Source organism: Ziziphus jujuba, chromosome 12, assembly GCF_031755915.1.
Source record: "Ziziphus jujuba cultivar Dongzao chromosome 12, ASM3175591v1".
NCBI lineage: Eukaryota > Viridiplantae > Streptophyta > Magnoliopsida > Rosales > Rhamnaceae > Ziziphus > Ziziphus jujuba.
Window position 1 is genome coordinate 20,122,932 of NC_083390.1, and position 23,077 is coordinate 20,146,008.

The 23,077-nt window shown below is 33.2% G+C and overlaps 2 protein-coding genes across 5 annotated transcripts; both read left to right on the forward strand.

Moving 5' to 3' along the window:
* The first annotated feature begins 314 nt into the window (after window positions 1-314).
* On the forward strand, window positions 315-5,098 carry LOC125418733 (quinolinate phosphoribosyltransferase [decarboxylating] 1a). Of its 4 annotated transcripts, XR_009635296.1 has the most exons (11): window positions 315-969; window positions 1,112-1,245; window positions 1,380-1,443; window positions 1,521-1,603; window positions 2,183-2,266; window positions 2,361-2,513; window positions 2,823-2,999; window positions 3,514-3,581; window positions 4,154-4,283; window positions 4,810-4,892; window positions 4,983-5,098. XR_009635296.1 is itself a non-coding variant. In XM_060813658.1 (10 exons), the coding sequence occupies exons 1-9, from the start codon at window positions 732-734 to the stop codon at window positions 4,248-4,250; spliced, it is 1,098 nt and encodes a 365-aa protein (XP_060669641.1). In that variant the 5' UTR covers window positions 315-731; the 3' UTR covers window positions 4,251-4,283; window positions 4,810-5,098. The 4 variants fall into 4 exon arrangements, 3 of the variants coding, with proteins under 3 accessions (XP_060669641.1, XP_048318996.2, XP_048318995.2); XM_060813658.1 differs by having other exon boundaries at window positions 4,810-5,098; XM_048463039.2 differs by lacking the exons at window positions 4,810-4,892; window positions 4,983-5,098 and adding an exon at window positions 4,420-4,751.
* Window positions 5,099-13,033: 7,935 nt separating this feature from the next.
* Window positions 13,034-21,761, forward strand: LOC107418264 (putative 1-phosphatidylinositol-3-phosphate 5-kinase FAB1C). Its single transcript, XM_016026957.4, has 11 exons — window positions 13,034-14,926; window positions 15,476-16,273; window positions 16,371-16,524; window positions 16,611-16,955; window positions 17,112-17,870; window positions 17,956-18,287; window positions 18,378-18,504; window positions 18,669-18,833; window positions 18,995-20,533; window positions 20,641-20,907; window positions 21,084-21,761. Exons 1-11 carry the CDS (start codon window positions 14,364-14,366, stop codon window positions 21,336-21,338), a joined length of 5,304 nt encoding a protein of 1,767 aa, XP_015882443.3. The 5' UTR covers window positions 13,034-14,363; the 3' UTR covers window positions 21,339-21,761.
* Window positions 21,762-23,077: the final 1,316 nt, after the last annotated feature.

Sequence of the window (23,077 nt, forward strand, 5' to 3'; positions counted from 1 at the left end):
AAAAGTTAAAGAACTGGAAACGTGGTTCATTATTACTTTGATATTTACTTTAACAAAAGACTTATTAGCTTCTCATAACCAAACGAGAATGAAAATCAACGTGGTTTTGAATTCATTCATTCAAAGTGTGAATATGTGTCTTCAAAAAAAAAAAAAAAAAAGTGTGAATGTGTGAATATAAACTCTTTGAGACGCCATTCAGTTTGAAAAAAAAAAAAAAAAAAAAAACATTGAAATTAATTCCATTAAAATACTAAAAGCATTGTCTGCCACCATTGCCATCATGCTCTTTAAATTTCAACTAAAATACTTCGATCAGCAATGGTTACTCAAAAGTCTTATCCTTAATTTTTTGTTTTCTTAAATTATTCATAAAATAAAATATAACAGGGAAAAAAAAAAATGAAAGATTCATGATTCACCTAATCAAGGAGGAATATAATATTTCAGCTACATCCTATAAAATATTTTTATCAAATTATTTTGTTTTTTTTTCAGAATTTTATTGCTCTTGCTAACTAGAGTCAAAAACTGGTGGAAAAAAAGTGTCGCTTAGCTTAGCCGCTTTGCTCTTTTACTCGCTCTGCTGGTCCTGCAACTTGCCCCCTGCTAAACGGCGTCGTACTCCCTTCCCCACACCCTCTCTCTCTCTCTCTCTCTCTCTCTCTAGCTCGCTGGTAAAGATTACTGAAAAACGCGGTGTCGTTTTTGCCTCCAAAACAAGAAAAAAAATGATATCGAACTTATCGACGATTCTCCAACCCAAATGTCAATCTCCACGACTGCCCAGAATCCCAGTACTCAGAGATACACGCGCTCGCGTTGGTTCTTCGATTGTTCGAATGTCAGCTGCAACAGTGAATTCAAAAGTTTCAATGAAATCCATTGCAGTGAAACCTCCTTCACATCCCACTTATGATTTGAGGGGTGTCATCAAGTTAGCACTTGCTGAAGATGCTGCTGATTTAGGTTCATAAAAAGTTCCTTGCTTTTTTCTATTCCTTTAATGGGTTTTTTCTTCATTATTGAATTTTTTTTTTTTGTTATAATTATTTTGCAATTTATCGATAATCTGATGAAAAAAAAAAAAAAATTGGGTTTTTGTTGGTAGGTGATGTAACATCCATGGCCACCATACCATCAGACGTGGAAGTGGAAGCCCATTTCTTGGCAAAGGAAGATGGGATTATAGCCGGAATTGCACTTGGTGAGATGGTTTTTAATGAGGTTGATCCTTCTCTGAAGGTAAACAAAGCGATGTGCTTCTTTTTTTTTCTTTTTTCTTTTTTTTTTTCCAATTTGCCTGGCGTTGGGTTTTGGTTTTCTTGTCTTGCAACCATCATTTTTAATCATTGTTATTGTGCATTGCGTTGAAACAGGTGGAGTGGTTTCAAAATGATGGAGATTTTATTCGTAAAGGGTTAAAGATTGGAAGGGTTTATGGTAAAGTTGGAAATAGGAGTTTCTGTAGCTTCTAAAGCTTTTCTGGGAAGTAATTAATTTTACAAATTTATATGCAGGAAAGGCACATAGCATTGTTGTGGCTGAGAGGGTAGCCTTAAATTTTATGCAGAGGATGAGTGGAATTGCAACTCTAACTAAGGTATATCTGTTTCCTTCGGTTTTGGGGCAATGATACATCAATTAGTGTTATTGTTAGGTTGCATGAAACAGTTGTGTCTCTGAAAAGATGAAAAAAAAACTCAGCTTTTTCAATGTGGATATCATTGGAGATGTAAAAGGTGGTATGGATTCATGTGGGATGAATTTCAGATAAACCATTGTGGCAAAGTTTTATATCTCACCTTTGAAGGGGATGGTCTGGGGCTCACCATGTGGGAGGAGAAGTTTTCATCTGGGGCTCATTGTTTGGTTTAGTCTTACATATTAGAAGTTGTATTTGAAACTTAAATAGAATGCCATAAGTTGTCTTTTCTAATTGTGGCAACATTCACCTGTGTGTAGTTAAAATGGCATCGACAATGCATAATGTTGACGAGGAGGTAAACTGAATAAAATGCATTGTCGAATTGTAAACCAATAGCTTATCATGCATATACAAAGAATGTGATAGGCGCAAAATATGTTTCTTTGAATTGCGGTAATCTTGTTGAAATGCTTATAATCATATATTGACTTTGTCTAATGTATGAGAGATGTATAATGCTTTTTATTTCTGTAGGCAATGGCAGATGCTGCACATCCTGCACTTATCTTAGAAACGAGAAAAACTGCTCCAGGTTTACGATTGGTGGATAAGTGGGCGGTGTATATCATTACCTCCTTGTTTTTATGGCTTCATATTCCTGTAATATTTATACAAATATTGCAGTTGGCCTGATGAAGATTTTTATGTTTAGGTACTCATTGGTGGAGGGAGAAATCACAGAATGGGATTATTTGATATGGTATTAATAAAAGATAATCATATATCAAGTGCGGGAGGGATCATAAATGCCATAAAAGCTGTAGACCTGTATCTAGAGCAAAGAAACCTCAAGATGGAGGTTGAGGTAGTTTATTTTTTAACATTTAAGCTTTTGTGAGAGTTTCTCAGCTAGATCTGTTAAGACTAAGTATAGATTCTTTTAAATTATGAAATATTGTTCATTATTAAACTTATTTCTTGACTGTTGATTAAGATTCCTTCTTTGATCAGTTTGTTTGATTCCTCTTTGGTAGTACTATATTGCTTCCGTTTCATTTGCAAAAGCATTCCAAAATGCTGTGCTCTCTTGTTCAGTGTTGGGAGATGCTGGCATACACAGTATTCATTATGGTGAAACCATACTTGTTCCAGTGGTAACTCTTTTGCTTCCCAGGTCGAAACTAGGACATTAGAGGAAGTAAATGAGGTATTGCATTTTGCATCTCAAACAAAGACTTCTTTGACCCGCATAATGTTGGATAATATGGTTGTACCACTGCCTGATGGAGATGTTGATGTGTCTATGCTTCAAGAAGCTGTGCAACTGATCAATGGGAGATTTGAGACTGAGGTAGCTCAAGTTCTAAGTTATTCCTTTGTTATCTCATATCCAGTTTATTATGTACGCATAGCATGGTAAAAGTACAGTAGTAGTTCTTATGATTTTTAATTAAGTAAAACTTTTTTTGACTGAAGTTTATACTGGTGAGCTTCTCGTAACTATGCCTATGATCTTAATGCAGCAGCTTTTAATTTTTGACGTGAAGCATCTGACTAAAGACTTCTCATTCTAACTGTTGCATTATTGTATTGCTGTTTTTATGTATCATCTTCTCTTTAAAACCTTTACTAAGATGCTGAGTTGCCTTGAGCATTTCATATAGCTGGCTTTCCAATTTTGATCCAAGCCTTTTTCCGTAGCCCCGCTTATCAAGTTTTTTTCTTTTTGGAGGGCATGTAGGTTTCCTCTTACAAGTTATTTGTTTAATTCTGGCTTTGTAATTCTTTGAGGATAGGCTACTTCTTGTAATTTTTCATGATCTTCTGGTTAAGTTATTCATTGATGCTCTGAATCACAATGATAGGCATCTGGCAATATTACTCTTCAAACCATCCACAAAATTGGAGGAACAGGCGTGACCTTCATTTCTAGGTAATACATCCTCTTTTAACCTCATATGTAAACCTGTAATTTGGCATTTACAGAGTGGGAACTGGGAGGGAACGAAGGCAGAAGAGATTTTTGGTGATTAATTTATTTTTGGACGGTTGCTACCTATACCGGTGAGAGCAAGTCTTGGCAATTTATTAGTGCACAGCTATGAAGTTCTGCAATGGTCTCTTCTTGAAAGAGCATATACAGTGTCAAACTTGAATCATCAAGCCCTTGGTTTGCAATGTTTGTTGGAAAATACAATTTCTGGAGAATTTACTTGGGTTCCCAACATGCTGCATTTTTTAAATAGAAAAAATTTATTTCTTTTCAATCACAAGGAACGTGATAGAGTTCAATATCCCATGAAGATCATTTGGGTCATTTCTCATATTCTTCTGAGCCTGGGCCCTGGGCCAAGTTGCTAGCCCAAAAATATAAAGCAAGAAACACTCAATAGTATTCTTTTTTCTTTTTTTTTTTTTTTTTTTTTTTTTGGGTGAATACTCAATAGCGTCCTTTATTTATGAGTTTGATTTACAATACTAAGCGGCTTGTTTTTTGGTCTGCAGTGGTGCTTTGACTCATTCTGTGAAAGCTCTCGACATCTCCCTCAAGATTGATACAGAGTTGGCTCTTCAAGTTGGAAGGCGCACAAATCGAGCATGATCATACTGAATTTATACCCTCCTTTAATACATGGTATGTAACACCAAAATTCCATATTTTCCTCAAATAGGCCGTATATGAGTCTGACTTAGCTGGTCAAATAAATTATTTAAGATTCTTTTTATATATATATATATATATATTTTATATTTTGGGGAGTGAATCTCAGTTAGTTAATAATACAATCAGAAATGACTGGTGCAAAGAAAATGGGCACGAAAGGCAGCAAATTTTCAGATATCCCTTTTGTTAGTTGGTAAGTGGTATACGCGGCTTTCTCTACATCTACTATGTGACCTCATTGTGATGAAAAAGCAGAAGCAATTGGTTTTTCAGCAGTACAAAGTTAAAATATGTATTGGAGGTATTCCATTTTGATATCATTATCAAAGTTTCATTTTCAATAACTGTTGTAAGCATAATATATATAATTATGAAAGAAGTTGTTGAAAGTTTCAACAGAAATCTATAATAAGTACATAAGATGGGATTCTTCACTGATTTTTAAATGCAGAAAAATGGTATTTGTTTGGTGATGCATGATTATTGCATGCCTCAGGTTTGAATTTAAAATTTGGAAGCAAAGCAAACCACTAGTCTGAAGATTGTCATTAAGAGAGAGAAAATAGAGATGGATAAGCTGCTAAATATTATTTGTTTTTTGGTAAAATATTAAATATTATTTGTTGGTCATGCTTAAGCTGTCTGACGTTTATCTGTCTCTTTTTCTTAGTGCCTGACGTCTTTGAAGCATTGGTACAAATGGTTTTTAGATTATTATTCCATTACTATTACTATTATTGTGATTATTAATTTATAGGCATGCGTTGTGGAGTTTAAGATATTCATGTACCATGCACTGTTTCTTTCTCTATTTTCAATGTGATTTTTTGGCCGGACTTCGAGCCAATATTCAACGGACAAAACCACATCATTCTTTAATTTTTTAAACCAACCATCTGTGCATTGGAATCTTTTGTCTCTGGTAGTCTCATCCATTTCTCCTTTTTTGTTTTTTTTGGGCTTGTAAAGCCTATTCCTGAAAAGTCTAATAATGGGGGGGAATAAAAAAAGGCACTTTGGTTTTCGTTATTTGGTTTAAATTAAATCTAAAGGAGAAAGAAAATAATAGTATACAAATCAAACTAAAATAAGAATGTTTTACGCCATTTTTTTTCTTTTTTCCTATTAAATATGGAAATGTTATTATTGTTTTAGTGGATTTCGTGTTCCACAAGTAAGGTGGAAGTTCTTTTTTATATCATATCCTAATTATTTGATGATTTTTTGTTCGTTCTCTTCTTACTTCTATTGCAATATTATCATATTTTTTATTTTTTTTATTAATAATCGAATTTGTTACTGTGTCCTTTACTTAGATATTAATTTATTAGCATCGGAAATATAAAAAATGAATTTTATGTTCCTTCAAATTATATAAAAGCTGTCAAATGATATTGGTTTGGTTGGTAAGTTATTTACATTTATAATTTGAAGTGAAGTTTGAAATGAAGTTGGTTTGTTTGGTAAACTATTTATATCTATATTTGAAAAATCATGGATTTGAACTATGGAAATAAAATGAAAAATTATTGTAAATATGATCAAAATTAAATTAAAAGTGGAATTCAAATGAAAAAATTTTTTCGTTGGCAAAAAATAATAAGTTTGACAGAGTAATGAGAGGTTAGCAAAATAACACTTGCTAAAAGTAGAGATTGTAAAAGCAATGATGGAAAAACTTCAGATTGTAAATACAATAATGGAAAAACTTCATTCACACTGTTTCAGTTTTATCCCAATTATAGTTAGATACCATGGTTTTGAAAAAATATTACTTATCTCTTTTTAATTTTTTTTTTATATTTATCAATATAGATTTATTTGTAATTTTTTATTAGTTAATTTAACGTTAAGGGTCACAATTGTATTACCAAAATGTTATTTATTCATATGATCTTGAATTGTTAAAACTAAAATAAAAACTTTTCATTTGTTATTTATTCATATACCATAATTTTTAACCTTTGTTTGATGTTGAATTGTTAAAACTAAAATAACAACTGATAAATAAATTTGTTTTGATAAATGTTAAAAATTAAAAAAAATTAGTGATAATTTTTAAAAAGCAAAATTTAAATATAATTATATCAAATTTGAGGAATCTAAATAATATTTGTCCATTCAATAATGTCGGAGCTTTTATTATTAACATTTACAATATTCAATATCTATTTAATTTCATATAATGGAATAATGATTTTCATAAAAACAAAATCAAAAAAAGTTTGTGTGTAGCAACATGACACGGGCATAGACACCAATTTCTTTTACAATTAAAGAATTTTAATCAACCAAAAATGAATTAAGGAAGATAAAGTAACACGATTATTTCTCAATCCTGATTTGACAAATCACTTTTTATTTATATATTTATTTTATTTTTTTGGTGAATAGATTTGACAAACCATTTATTACATCTTTAACGGTGGACAAACATTAATGTCAAAGGCATGAGTCGTATGACTGCTGAAGGAAAGTAAGTAGTAATTCTTGAAGAACATTTGCTGTTCTGGGGGGAAGAATATGACCATGATTTTAGTGGTTGATATTTTGTTTGGCAATAAAAATAAAAAACTAAATTAAATTATTTTCTGAGGTGAAAATTTGATGAAGAAGAGTTCAAAGAGGTTTTCATAACCAAGTTTGGCCAATATACCCTCCTCACGGGCATTTCCAATTGGCCATTGGTAAATGGAAATACAACAGTCAAACGCATTGTCTCCACTTTATTAGTTTTCTGTCACTTCTAATTTTCTGTCCTCTTTTTTCTTTTTTCTTTTTTTTTTTTTGGGGGGGGGTTTATATCTTTGAAACAAAATTTAAATGAAACTAAATAGAGGAATTAGTCCAAAAAGAAAAATCTGACCCAGTTTTATTCCAAGGGGTTGCTTTGCTATCCCCTTTTTTTTTTTTTTTTTTGCCCTTCAATCTGGCTTCTGGGCTAGCCATCCAAATTTGGCATATAAAGCTACCAACTTTTGTAAGCTATCTGTGATTACTTTTGTCAGATAAAAATAATAAAAAACAACAACCAAAAATGAAAACCCCCTTCCAGAAGGAAAGGATGAAAAAACTAAAGAGATTTATAAAGATTAGCCAACTTTGCTGATTGGAGAACTTAATTGCTAAGCAATTTTTCTTTTATTTTTTGTTTGCTGGGATTTGATATGAATGTGGTTAATAATGACAAATGGTGATAATAAATCAATGTTTTTCTCCTACAATAAAGAATGTGGAACAAAAACTCTTTATGGTCTTATACACTAAATGAGATTGATAATTTTATCTCCTTTTTTATTTTTTTATTTTTGTGTATTTATTATATTTTGGTAGAGTAATTCATTTGCTATCTATAACCTTCTAGAGATTTTGCTTAGTAGCAGCCAATAGGTTTGCAGGTTGCTTCGTAAAGTTATGGCTGAAGATGGAACATTTAAAATGCGAATCTGGATCTGACCTACCAACTGTTTGGCTATATCAATATCACCATCCATAGGGACATTTCAATTTATTATGCTATGGGAATTACAAAGTCCAAATCATCTAATTAGAAATACAATAAATAAATAATGTTCAGAGTGTTAGAGCATCTCCAGTGCTCTTCTTTTTTGCTTCCCCAATGGGACATTACAATTTTTGGATTGCTATTTTTTGGTGCCAAGGCAAAATTTGGTATTGCATCTCACTACTATGAAGTTTGTGGACCTTATATCATTTATTGGATCAATTAATATTATTATATTTTTAATTGATAAAAGATAATGAAAAAATGGGTTCAATTACTATTTAAAAATGCTATTTTTTTAAATGTAAAGTAAACAATTAATGTTAAAATTTAATATTGATATTGAAACCATACTAATTTGGTACCAAATATTAAAATTGGTAATGTCAAAGCCATTTTCCATGGAAATTGTTTATTTTATTTTTTTAAAGCATTTCCATTCAAAATTATGGATTAGATTCATAAAATAATAATAAAAAAAAATTATGGATGAGGATGATTCTAGCCAACAAAAATTACAGCTTTATCGTGGTCAATTTCCTGCCCTGCAAGTTCTATCTAAGGAAGCCTATAATGCTATTTCCCCCCCCAAAAAAAAAAGGGAACCCTATATTGGAGTGTTTGGCTGGTATTCCTTTTCATAGTAAAAACTTTATCTCAATTATAAAAAGTTGTTTTTATAGCTTTTCCACTGAAATACTCCTCCCCTTTCCCGTCCCCAAGATGATAGCAATAGAAAATTAGAAAGAAACTTCAAAAGCTTTTAAATAAATTGGAAAAAGGAAAACAGGAAAAAGAAAAGAGAAAATATTAGAAGGAAAAAAGCTATAGTAATTAATCATACAGATAAGAATGATGCAATATCAACTGTGACTGGTGGGAATATTAATAGAGGATGTGATTAGACGTTATTAAAAAAGATGGTTTACTTAATCCAACCTTAAACGTCACTTTAATCCAGGTTCACAATCCCATTAACTTGTACTTTTATTCCATTCTTTGTCATTAACTATGCGTAGCAATGTTAAAAAACTATGAATTCAATGAAAGCCCAACCATAAAAAAGTTCTTGGTGCTTTAAGCACTTTCTTCACTTGGATTGAGATATTTACCAACTGATTAGAAAATAAAAAAAAAAGATAAAAGAAAAAAAATTGCACATTGGACCCTGACTGGAAAGGCTTTATAATTAGTGGAATTTCATGCCTTGTCAATGTCATTGGGATATTAGTCTTAGCCGACCATCGGCCGTGCCTAAGAAAATACTTGCATAATACAAAACTGTCTCACTGATTCTCGGATTGAATAATTATCAAAAAAATAAAAAATAAAAAATAATTATCAATTACATTATGATCTTTTAGCAAAACCATCTTCTTTATTCTGTCGGAATATAAGTTGATTAATAATCAAATCCAAACTCTATATTATTGATATTGTAAATGGAAAATTTTGAATTCATTTCAAAATTATTGTTTGAAAAAAATAATGGTTTTGCCGTTTCTGTATGATTGATGTTTAGTGGAAGTTTACGTAACGATCACATGTTAGTACTAAGCAATCTTATATTGATGGATAGATGAGAAAAATAAGTTTTTGATGGAATTGAAATGATTTCACATCTTATATTATACTTATTGTCTCCTTGTGTTGGTTTATATACTCCAATATATACATAAAGCTACCAAATACACCATAAAAAAGGTACGTATCTCATGGTGGGACTAACTAAGTATCTACCTTATCCAATGACTTACATTTTCACATTTTTAAAGATAATCCATTATAGTAAAAGATACAACATATATCTTGGAAGGTATCCTAGTGCATATCTTTGTTTACTTGTGAGCTAATTAGTTCACTTAGTGGATGATGACATTTTAGCATCATGCTTAAATATTCTTGCACCTAATTCATGTCTTCAAGGAATTAAAAAAATAAAACATATTAGTCACAATGAAGAGATTCATTTAGTCAAGAATATTAATTAGTCAAAATTCACACTTACATCTCAATGGGTATGTTCTAAAACACACAAGGGGTATTTTTGGCATAAGTTTGGTATTGTTTGTTAACTTGTCTATGATATGAAATTAAACGGACTGTAGACAATCTATTTTTACATAGTCATTTCACAAATTTATGATATATAGTAAAGATATAATAAAAACTTAATATTTAAATTACATCAATAATTTTAAAATCTTATCAATAACTTCAGTCACGTGTTAATAAATTTATAAACGGACAATGTGAAAATAAGTAGTCCAAAAACCACTTAATTTTTTTTTTCTTTCCTGTTTGGTTTTTGTTACATTCATAAATTATTTATAAGTGTTAATTAACGATGATTAAAATTTGTTATAAATATTAATTTTAATTACAAATTTGAAGATAAAAAAAAAAAAAAATAACATAATTTCAAACTGTGTTTTATTTAGTGTTTATATTTTTTCCTTAAATTTTTTACTAATTGCAATGTTTAACTACTTATTAATCAACACTAATAAAGAATTGAAATAAACAAACATATACACAATTTAATAGAAAAATAATTACAAAAGTTAAATATATTAATAAAAGGTATCTTATAATTTATTTTTTTTAATATTTTTTAAAGGCCGAAGAAAATGTGTAATGTGGGGGCCTTTTGCATCCTTAATTTGACGAGTATATTTATTTTATTTTTTAATAAAGAGAAATAGGTAAGGATTCCTCAAACACCAAACAAAAGTAATTCAACAAAATAACATATCCAACCACATGGAGATGAGTCATGAGTGATGATGATGATGGAAAAAAAAATTGTCCAAGGCGGCTCTTTTGCCTATGCTGTTTTCTTATCCTCTTAGGGACTGTTTGTGTGTAGAAATGATGTAACTTTTTGTGGGAACAAGGATTGTCTATCCACGTTGGCCTTTCCATTCGAAATTCGAATTTAGTCATGAAAAAAATTAGAGAGAATTGAAAATTGAATATATATATATATATATATATGTTTGTGTTAAAAGGTACCAATAGAAAACGCCAAGAAGATGAAGAAAAAATAAAATAAAATGAAATAAAGTAATGTCTTTCGGCATAACTTAGCAGCACACACACCATTGCAGATGTTGGCTTTCCAACAAACCAGTGCCAAACTAATACTACCAAACCCCCCTCAATTTGCCTCTACATTTCCACGAGACAAGCCATCTCACTCATTTTTGCAATCTCTATGCATCATGGGTCAGGCCAATTTTGGTGCTTTTGTCCCAAGCTTGGGAATCAATTTCATCACGAGGTCATCTTAATTGGATTCACATCTTCCGTTCTGTTTCTATGTCTCCATTTTTGTTCCATTGGTGATATTAATGTCATATAATAAATCAAATATGTAACAAATAACTATTTTTTACATGAAATAATATGGTATCATTGATCGGATAGAACAAACAAATGTAAATACGAGAAAATGAAACATGGATAATGGTAAAACATGGATAATGATTTTTTCATCAATTTGTGTATAATTATATATTATCCGTATAGGAGGTCTACGTAAGATGATCAATACATATATATATATAGGTGGTCTACGTAAAAATTGTTTGTTGATTTTGTTTAATTTTCTAAAAAAAAAAAAAGAAAGAAAGAAAAAAGAAGAAAGATAAAGTTGATTTGATATTGCCTCGTGTCACATAGATAACGATTGCTTCAAAGCTACTAATAGACCAAATTCATATGAAAAATATTTAAGTAATTTTTATAATTAATTATTCATAGAAATAAGCGCAATTAAATTGAGATAGGCCATTGTTGCTTTTAGATTTTTCAATTCACCCAAATTTTGCGTCAGTATATTTCATAAATATAACCCTTTAAAAGAAATTTATTATAGAATAAAAGCCTTTTTTTTTTTTTGGCAAGATTCTTAGGGAATAAACCTAATATCTATATATGTCCAAGCTGTCATATTAATTTATAAAATAAAGTTAATTACCATCTTGAAAACAGCCACAGTACAATTACTCGACCTTCTTCAATGTTTCATGGATTATAGCATAGCATATGCAATCTACATAATGACCTTCAATAATTCTATACTTCGAATTATTAAATTTTTGTAAATTAAATTGGAAACATTCGATTCCTTTACAAGTTAATCAATATGAACAAATACTCAACCACAATAAAACTAAACAATATATGCTCAACTATTAAACATCAATTTAATCTTAGCTTACTCCATTTTAAACTTTGCTATTCCTCAAAGTAAATCTTCAACGGTCAGCCAAAAAGAAATAAAAATAAAAATAAATAAATAAAGTAAAATTCTCAACTTTGAGTACTTGATTAGTAAGGGAAAAAATGTTTTTTTTTTTTTTTTTTTGGAACACTAAATTAATTAATGACTCTCAGTGAACCAAAATAGGTACTTCTCCCCGTATTAGGAATTAATGAGTGCATTTAATGCATGGACATGTGATAGGATGCCTTTGATTAGGAAAATAGTCAAACTTTTAACCAAAAAAATATGGGCTGGAGAGAGAGAGAGAGAGAGGGGGGGGGGGGGGGGGTCCTCTATTGTAGAGTAGGGGATGGACCTAAAATGTAGTGCAAAATCTATAAGAAATGTAACTCTATGTCAAATTAATTATGGAAAATATTTATTATGACAATTCTGATTTTGTAATATCCATAGTCAACCATAATTTGTTTTTCTTTTTATCTTTAAAAAAAAAAAAAAAACCCGAAATGTTCATCATAACTAACCGGGTCTTAATCAAAACCCGATACACGTCATGACCTACCAAAAAGACCAAACCCCACAACGAAACCAATTCTAGATGTTGTCAATGGCGCGTGTTCCTCACGCTCATAAAAACGCGTGTTGGGAATGGATAGAAAAGAAAACTACCACGAGTGCCACCAAATACGTATTTTTCTTCTTCCTCTTCTTCCTCAAGAAATAAATAATAGTCCAACAAAATCCATGTATTAATGCTGACTGAGCTTGCGCTTTTTCTTTTTTCTTTTTTTTTTTTAAATAATGATAATAATAATAATTTTTTTAATTCTGTACACTGATTCTGACCAATGAACAGAAACAACTTCAACCTACAAGAAAAGTAGGAAAACCCCAACTCCCAAAAAAAAAAAAATAATAATAATAATAATAATTAAAAAATTAAATAAAAAATTTTAATCTCTGATTAAGCTTCATTAGGACCAATGAATCGGCAAGGAACAAGTTCTTCGTAAAATACCCAGAAGAAAAAAAATAAAAAAGATTAAGTAGATTAAATAAATTAATAAATTAACTAATTAGCTTGAAAAAAAAGAGAAAAAGAAAAAGAAAAAGAAAAAGACAGAGAAGGGTGGGTGCTTTTTAAAAGGCAATATTTTAATTGGAGATGGGAAGCGAGCAGAAGAAGTGCAGGTAGGAGAGAGAGAGAGGGTGTGTTTGGCGAAAATGAAATGAAAAGAAAAGAAAAGAAAAACGGCGAAAGAAGATGATGGTAAAGAAGATTTGTAGTAATACTAATAATACAAGTAGTAGTAGAAGTGGTGGTGGTAATGGTAATGGTGGTGGAAGTAGGAGAGAAGGAATTGAGATTCGCGCCGACTCCGGTAGAAAGGGAGCCTCGTCCGTACTCCTCCTTTTTCTTCTTTTGATTCTCATTCTTCCCCGTATTTAAAATTTTATTAAAAAAAAAGGGAAAAAAAAATCAAACCCACTAAAAAAAAAAAATTAATCTTTTTTTTTCCATTGCTACGTTTCACTGTTGCTTCAAACGCACTTCTTCTTCTTTTTTCTACTTTCGTCTTCTGGTTCTTTCTGATAGATCTTCTGGGTCTTTTTTTCTTTTTTTTTTTTTTTTTGGGAGCTGGGATTTTATTTGAATCAGTGAGCGATTTTGGGATTAGGGTTTTGTTATCGTGGTTCGTTGGGTCTTTCTTCTTCTTGTGTTTTTTTTGTAACTTAATTTAACGGTAATATTTTGTTTTTTTTATTTATTTTTTTGTTTGTTAAAAAAATTTCGTATGGGATTAATATTTGTTATTGGTGTTGAATTTGTTTTTTTGTTTTTGGGGGAGTGGGGGGTGTCCTAGTGTGTGATATGATTTGGTTGTAAATAGTATTTTAGATTTGTGAAATCGTGTAGCTTTCGATTTTCCTCCTTGGATATATTTTCTGATTCTTGGAGGTCTTACTTTCTATTTGCATTCCAATTTTAAAAAAGGAAAGAAAAAGAAGACAAAGAGGATCAAAATCGGTTCTAAGCCCTATATAAACACATCCAAATCCTTAATCACCCACCATTTTTATTGTGGGTCTTGTTCTTACCCTTTTTTTTTTTTTTTTTTTGTTTTTCCCAATCTAAACTGGATACTAGTGTCCGGGTAAATTGAGTCCGAGGGTAGATATTGTTTTTTTAAATTTTTTGTGAAAAAAAGTAAAAAATATTTAATTTAGGAGAAGAACTATAAAAAAGATTTATAGTTTGAGCACGGAGGAACAAGTGGGGGGGTTTCAATTCTTTGTTGGGTTGTTACATTCTATGGGAATACCTGACAGTTCTCTACTAGATCTAATAGAAAAGGTTAGGTCTTGGATTTCTTGGGGAAGAAGAGACTTACAGTGCTTGTCTGGCGGATTTGAAATGCCCGATAACTGTAGCAAAATGTGCTGTGAGTGCCATACAAACTTTACCAATACTTGTCATAGATTCCATTGCCAAAGTTGCGGTCAGTGGTTTTGTGGGAAGTGTATTCCTCATCATGGCTTAGATAGTTTGAAGGGCAATGCTGAGGGTGAGGAGAGTATCATCAAGTTCTGCAAGCTTTGTTCTGAGATTAGTTTGAGGAAGGAATGTGAGAGAAAATATGGTGAGAAAGTTCACCCTTCAGTATCTCCCCGGGAAAGCCCCGAACCACCATCGCCTAGCTTTAGTGGTGAAAGAATCAAGTGCTCTGCAGATGGTGAATCCATTCAGAGTGATCATTTTGCTCGTTATATTGAAGCCCGGGATTATGGGTATTATCCCCATGCTATGACAAGTGGTAGTATGTCCTCGTTTAGTGCTCATCCATCGCCAGTGCACGTCCGTCGCTCTTCCAGCAGGTAAGCTTTCATTTAGATTGCATAAGGCCTGATAGGATGCTGTTTGTACTTACCTTGTTTGAATCAGCTCATAAACCTTTTGAATGGGAAACGTTTTGGGTGTTTTAGGGGAAAGGAAGGCAAATTCACAGCATTTGAAACTTTCTGAGAGTCTTATATTTAATTATTTCAACAATTCCTGCATATGTATTTATATGCTTGTGCTTTATCTGTGTATGAATGGATATTTATATGTTTATATATATATATGTCTTAATATTTATATATGTAATGTTGAATTGGTATCTCCTTGATTGATGTTATATTGAGCATTGAAAAAAGCTAAATGGACTGCTGACTGTCAAGTGCTCTAGTCTTGTGAACTTTTATCTCCGCTAATACTTTTGGATTCTAATGCTAATGCTTTACAACTCAAATGATGGTGGGCGGTAATATTTATGATTTCTTAAGCCGTTTTGTCATTCTTTTTGTAGTTTTCTATGCCCTGATTCTGTATATTTTCCTCCTATTGAATGTATTATGTTGTTAAATCTCTATCCACTGATGTAGGAGCGATGATGAAGAGGCAGAGGATTCTGGGAAGCACTTTTACAGCCCTTCAAGTGAATACTTCCATGATAATTCAGATGTAGATTCAAGTAGTGTTAGTGCTAGGAATGAGTTTTATAATTTTAAGTCAGTGGGATCAAGTCCTTATGACAGTCCTTCTAGGATTGATTTTACTTCTAGTAGAGTTGGGCATTGTGTACAGAAGTGGCAAGGAGAAAGTCCAGTGTCTAGAAATGATGGTTCCAATGGTCAAGAGACTATGGCTATTTTAAAAAAGCCTGATATAGGGACTGAGGATCCAGATAATAATGATGATTACACTGATGATTTGTCAGTTTTCCGGAGCCAATATGAGAAGTCACAAAGGCCACTGGATTTTGAAAACAATGGTCTTATCTGGTTTCCCCCACCACCTGAAGATGAAAATGATGAGGTGGAGAGTGGTTTCTTCACTTATGATGATGAAGATGATGAAATTGGGGATTCACGTGCGGTGTTCTCATCAAGTAGTAGCCTACCTAGCATGTTTCCAGCAAAGGAGAAACAGAATGAGGGCAACAAGGAACCCCTAAGAGCTGTTGTACAGGGGCATTTTAGAGCTCTTGTGTCACAGTTGTTACAAGGTGAGGGCATCAAAATCGGCAAAGAGAATGGAGATGAGGACTGGCTTGACATAGTAACAACAATAGCTTGGCAAGCTGCAAATTTTGTGAAGCCAGATACAAGCAAAGGAGGCAGTATGGATCCCCTTGATTATATAAAGGTTAAATGTATAGCATCAGGAAATCCAAGTGATAGGTATAATATCCTAAAATTCTAAATATGCTTTTTAGATCTTTTTCTGTTAACTCTTCATGCCATAATATTAATTTTTTTGGATATTTTGTGTTTGCAGCACCCTTATAAAGGGAGTAGTTTGTACAAAAAATATAAAGCACAAGCGCATGACATCTCAATACAAAAATCCTAGATTACTTATTTTAGGAGGAGCACTAGAATATCAGAGAGTTCCAAACAAGTTGGCTTCTTTCAATACACTGCTACATCAGGTTCTTTCTTAATGTACCAATCTATTAGCTTTTGCAATTAAAATGCTATTCGATTAAGAATTATTAAGCCTGTATTTCTCTGACAGGAAAATGATCATCTAAAGATGATTATTTCAAAGATAGAAGCTCTACGACCAAATGTTCTGCTGGTAGAAAAAAGTGTATCTTCATATGCCCAAGATTACTTGCTGGCTAAAGAAATTTCTTTAGTACTGAATGTTAAAAGGCCCTTATTGGAACGAATAGCTCAGTGCACCGGTGCTCTTATTACACAATCAGTTGACAATATTTCAACAACTCGACTGGGGCATTGTGAACTTTTCCGTTTGGAAAAGATTTGTGAGCAACATGAGACTGCCAACCAGTTTAACAAGAAGCCATCAAAAACCTTGATGTTTTTTGAAGGGTGTCCAAGGCGTTTAGGTTGCACGGTAATGCTTTTGATATAAACTTCCTATTCTATACCGTTACAACCTTGATTTTCTCATTGTGATTTATTAATGAAAATTTCAGTGTACCAGTTTGCCTAACCATAAAAATTTTAGACCTTCATGCTGTTACTAATCATATTCTTGTGGTTCCTGTAGGTTCTGCTGAAGGGCGCAAGTCGTGAAGAGTTAAAGAAGGTTAAGCATGTTGTTCAATATGCAGTTTTTGCAGCCTATCATTTATCCCTTGAGACTTCCTTCCTTGCTGATGAGGGTGCTACTCTGCCCAAGATGACACAAGGAGGGCACCCAATTGCCATACCGGAGAGGGTGACAGCTGATTTTTCGATTTCTGCAATCCCTGATTCTCTTGCTCCAACTAATTCTGAAGTAGCAGCTGATGGTTATGCTCAAGATGAAGAGACTCTGATTCTAAATCCTGAACGTGAAGGATCAGAACTTTTGTCTGGGCATTTTGGTCCTGGATATGGTTTTTCTTTGTCTTCTAGGTCTATAGACTGTGTGGATGGAAGTGCATTCTTCACTATATCCCATTTAGCATCTAATATGGGTTTTGATAGTTCACCAAATCAATTCAAGGATATAAAACAGTCCACCGCACTTCCATCTAACATCAGAAAATTTTCTCAATCAGAATTCCCAGAATTATCAGCCCCGGAGGAGAGTCGACCTGAAGACATTCACGAATTGACAAAATCTGAAAGAATTGATGAAAATGATGTTTCAAGTGAGTACTTTTCATCTGCTGACACTCAGCAAAGCATATTGGTATCCCTTTCTAGCCGTTGTGTATTGAAAGGAACAGTTTGTGAGCGCTCTCGGCTTATGCGCATTAAATTTTATGGCCGTTTTGATAAGCCTCTTGGGATGTATCTTCGAGATGATCTTTTTGATCAGGTAATTAATTTTGAGTTTCCTTCTGTGTCATGTGATTGTCAATTGTACATACAGACCCTCAAATAATGGGATTTTTCATTGGCAGGCAATATACTGTCGATCTTGTAATGAACCGGCTGAAGCCCATGTTATTTGCTATACCCATCAGCAGGGAAATCTTACAATCAATGTTAAGCGCCTTCCTTCGTTAAAGCTACCTGGGGAGAGGGATGGTAAGATATGGATGTGGCATCGTTGCCTGAGGTGTACTCATGTAGATGGAGTGCCTCCTGCAACACGTAGAGTGGTTATGTCAGATGCTGCTTGGGGACTTTCTTTTGGAAAGTTCTTGGAACTTAGTTTTTCAAACCATGCGACAGCAAATCGCATTGCAACTTGTGGTCATTCATTACAGAGGGACTGTCTTCGTTACTATGGGTAGGTGCTAGTACGTTTGAATTCATTACCAATTTTACTACAGTTGAGTGTGACATTGCTGATTGCAGAAATGTGAATTTTAATTTCCAGGTTGGGAAGCATGGTTGCATTCTTCCGATATTCCCCCATTGATATTCTCTCAGTCCATTTACCACCATCTGTGCTTGAATTCAATGGTTGTGGGCAACCAGAGTGGATAAGAAGAGAGGCGACTGAGGTGTTTTTAAGAAACCAAACTTAATATTTGAGATGATCTTCTATATAGATGCTAGATATAAAGCTGAATGTTATATTCTGAAATTTATGAAGGCAAACCTTTATATACTGATGCTTGAATTTTCGTTGAACGTTTTATCTTACTTTATTTATTTATTTTTACAGATTATGGGAAAAATGGAAACCCTTTATGCGGAAATATCTGATATACTTGATAGCATGGAAGACAAAACTAGATTTTTGGGACAAGAATCATCTGATACAACAGACTTACAGAACCATGTATTGGAGATGAAAGATCTTGTGAAAAGGGAAAGGGTTGATTTCATTGTAAGTACTGAATGGTGAAAAATTTGGTGTTAATGTATCACGTTCAGTGTTATGTCATGCATCCTCATCCATAGAACAAAGTACATGTAGCATTAATTTATTTTAGATCATTCAGATTGTAAATAGGTCTTCCTCTAATCAATCTTCTTGCATGACTATAGGGTATCCTGCAACCTGCTATTATTGAGACTTCACAACCAGGCCAAATGGCTGTAGACATTCTGGAACTAAATCGCTTGAGGTGTTCTCTTGTTATTGGTTCACATGTTTGGGATCGCCGTCTTTATTCAATGAATTCTCTTCTTAAAAGGAATTCTATTTCCAAGGCCACGCAACCAGATGCATCTTTTGTCCACCATAAAGAGTTGATGAGTGATTCATTGAGTAAGGATGGTAGGGTCGACTATGGGCAAGAAGAAATTGCTTGCGAATCATTAAAATTACATGAGTCGACTGAAAATGGTATATTGTCAGAGCAGAAAGAGCCTGTTGTATCACCCTGTGAACCTTACGTTCCTGAAGACTCCACGGTATCATGTCATCAAAACAGACAGGAGGAATTTTCTTCAGATGGGGAAATTACTGTTATTAGGGCATCCTTTGAAAGCTTTCCTTCCCATGAGTCCACTCTTTCTGACAAAATAGATTCTGCATGGACAGGCACAGATCAACTTCTCATGAAAGCTCAACCTGTGCATGTTTCAAATGCAGATGGAAGTCAAGCTGCTACTGTCAGACAAACATTTCAAAGTGATTATCCTCCTTTTAGAAGATTAAGATTGCCAGGCAGAGTTCATTCTTTTGATTCTGCATTGAGGGTCCAAGACAGAGTGCGGAAAGGATTGCCCCCTTCCTCTTTGCATTTGTCAAATCTCAGATCATTCCATGCTTCTGGAGATTACAGGAGTATGGTCAGGGATCCTCTGTCTAATGTAACGAGGACTTTCTCTCAAACACTCCCTCTAGAGGCTCAAAAGATGAACTTACTACTTAGTTCTACACCCACCTTAATCTCCTCTGCATCTCAAATGGCTGAAGGGGTTCGATTGTTGCTTCCCCAGACAGGCCAGAGTGACATAGTTATTGCTGTTTATGACAATGAACCTACCAGCATCATATCATACGCCCTTAGTTGCAAGGAGTATGATGACTGGGTTGCTGATAAGCCATATGAGCATGAGGGAGGCTGGAGTGCTCATGAGAGTGGTAGAGAAGATTCTGCAGCTTCTACCTTCTCGGCATGGCATTCTTTTGGTTCTATTGATTTGGATTATATCCACTATGGAAGTTATGGAACTGAAGATGCTTCATCCTCAATGAGTTCCCTATTTGCAGATACCAAAAAATCTCCGCATTTAAGGATCTCTTTTGGGGATGAATCTTCAACTGGTGGGGGCAAAGTGAAGTTTTCTGTCACTTGTTATTATGCAAAACAGTTTGATTCTCTAAGAAAGAAATGCTGCCCTAGTGAGGTGGATTTTGTACGCTCCTTGAGCCGCTGCAGGAGATGGAGTGCTCAAGGTGGGAAAAGCAATGTCTATTTTGCCAAGTCATTGGATGAAAGATTCATTATAAAACAAGTTACGAAGACAGAGTTGGAATCATTTGAGGAATTTGCACCTCAATATTTTAAATATTTGACCGATTCCCTTAGTTCAGGAAGCCCAACTTGCCTTGCTAAAGTTCTTGGCATATATCAGGTTAGGCCTAATATTTAGATTGTCTACATGTGCTTTTCTCGAGTGGTTGGAGGGGGGTAACCTAATTTTTCTTTATTATAATTCTTTTTTTACTGATTGAATGGCAGGTTACAGTTAAACACTTGAAAGGTGGGAAAGAAACTAGAATGGATTTGATGGTGATGGAGAACCTTTTCTTTAAGAGAAGTATCTCAAAGGTTTATGATCTTAAGGGCTCTGCTCGATCTCGTTATAATTCTGATACAACAGGGGTAAACAAAGTACTGCTTGATATGAATTTGCTGGAAACACTACGTACAAAGCCTATATTTCTTGGAAGCAAAGCGAAGCGAAGTCTAGAAAGAGCTATATGGAATGATACGGCCTTTTTGGCGGTAAGCTTGCTCCTTTATTTAATAAGAGAGTTTCCTTTGCCAGTCCAGCATTTTATATGGACCTAAATTTTAATATCAAGAATAGGAGTTTGAAATTTTGCTTGTATTTGAGTTATGCATTTCCCATACTTTGTTAATTTTTATTGATTATGCTATTTTCTATCATGGCTCTCCAGTCTGTTGATGTAATGGACTACTCGTTGCTGGTTGGGGTGGATGACGACCGAAAAGAGCTGGTTCTAGGGATCATTGATTTCATGAGACAATACACCTGGGACAAGCATTTGGAGACATGGGTAAAGGCATCTGGAATACTTGGAGGACCGAGGAATGCTTCCCCTACCATTATCTCACCGAAACAGTACAAAAAGAGATTCCGAAAGGCAATGACTACCTATTTTCTCACTGTACCAGATCAATGGTCTTCTTGATTCTGAACTGCAGCATTTGCATATTCTTTTGTCAACAAAAGTGTTCAATTAATAAAAGTCTGGGGATTATCATGGCTGCTAAAAAGAGAGTGAGATCCCTCCAAATGATTCGTTCTTTTGTTCTTTTCCAATGTATTTATATGATTTAACTATATACATATTTGTCCATTTGTTTTGTATATGGGCAAAAACAAGTCCCAAACGAGAGTCTTTGACACTGAAAATTTGAAGAGTTGGCAACATTTCTTCTCACTTTTTACATGTCAAAGTTAACCCCTTTATTTAAATACATGGGGAGATAGGATATGTGTGTGACTTTGGGAGAGACTAATGTAAAGATGAGTATCTTCTTTATTTTGCGTTATCCGTCAAAACATTGAACTTGTATTGGTTCTTTAACCATTTAAAAAGTTTTTTCTAGCATTCAACCTTCTTCATTTTTCCATTAATATTCAACTGATAAAACTTCATCTCTGCTCTGTTATAGAGTTAGGGAATGGTGGCCATGGCTACTTTTCTACTTGGTTGATAATTCACCTGGGAATGGGAAAAGAAAAAGAAAAGTGAAGCAATTCAGTTTGTCTTGTTTTGCATATAAGAAAATGATGCAAAGAAAATTATACAAAGCACTGGTTCATGGACAGAACGACAGGTTTGAAAATCTGGCTTCGACTTGAAGTTGCAGGTCAGAGTGAGAAAGCCAAATGTTAAACTATTTTTGTGGCGTATGTATTGAAATCTGGACCATGCTTCTGTTATATGGTGTTAAACCCTTTATTTAAATACATGGGGAGATAGGATATGTGTGTGACTTTAGGAGAGACTAATGTAAAGATGATTACGTCAAGAACATTGAACTTGTATTGGTTCTTTAGCCATTTAAAAAGTTTTTTTTAGCATTTAAGTTTCTTCATTTTTCCATTAATATTCAACTGATAAACTTCATCTCTGCTCTGTTATAGAGTTGGGGAATGGCGGCCATGGCTATTTTTCTACTTGGTTGATAATTCACCTGGGAATGGGAAAAGAAAAAGGAAAGTGAAGCAATTCAGTTTGTCTTGTTTTGCGTATAAGAAAATTATGTAAAGAAAATTACACAAAGCACTGGTTCATGAACAGAACGACATGTTTGAAAATCTGGCTTTGACTTGAAGTTGCAGGTCAAAGTGAGAAAGCCAAATGTTAACTATTTTTGTGGCGTATGTATTGAAAGCTGGACCATGCTTCTGTTATATGGTGTTTTGAACTTGGAGAAGTAAACGAGCTACTTTCAGTTTAAGAAGCAAGTTTGCTTTGAATTGTAGTTGGCAAAGTATTGTTCTGTGTTTGGAAGGAAGTTACCCTTTCTTATTATTACCATTTTTTTTTTTTAATTTTTCAAATAGTCTTGCTTCTGTTCGTTCTCTAAAAGATAAATAAATGAATAAATCTTATCTAAATAAATAAATCTTACTTCTATAAATCTTATCTAAAAAATAAATGAATAAACAAATCTTACTTCTGCTTTTATATTTTAATTAATTATAATCTCCTTTATGAGAATAGCTGAATCCAAAGGACGTGCAATCATAAGTCAACTTTAGGCGTAAAGAAAATGTATAAACCATCTTAGGATGATGATATGAACTTGACTTCTAGGTTTTCTCAATTGGATAAGAAACTAGATCAATCGATCTTCTCATTCTAAAAGATGTATATATATATATATATAGGTATATATATTTTGGGCCAATTTCATT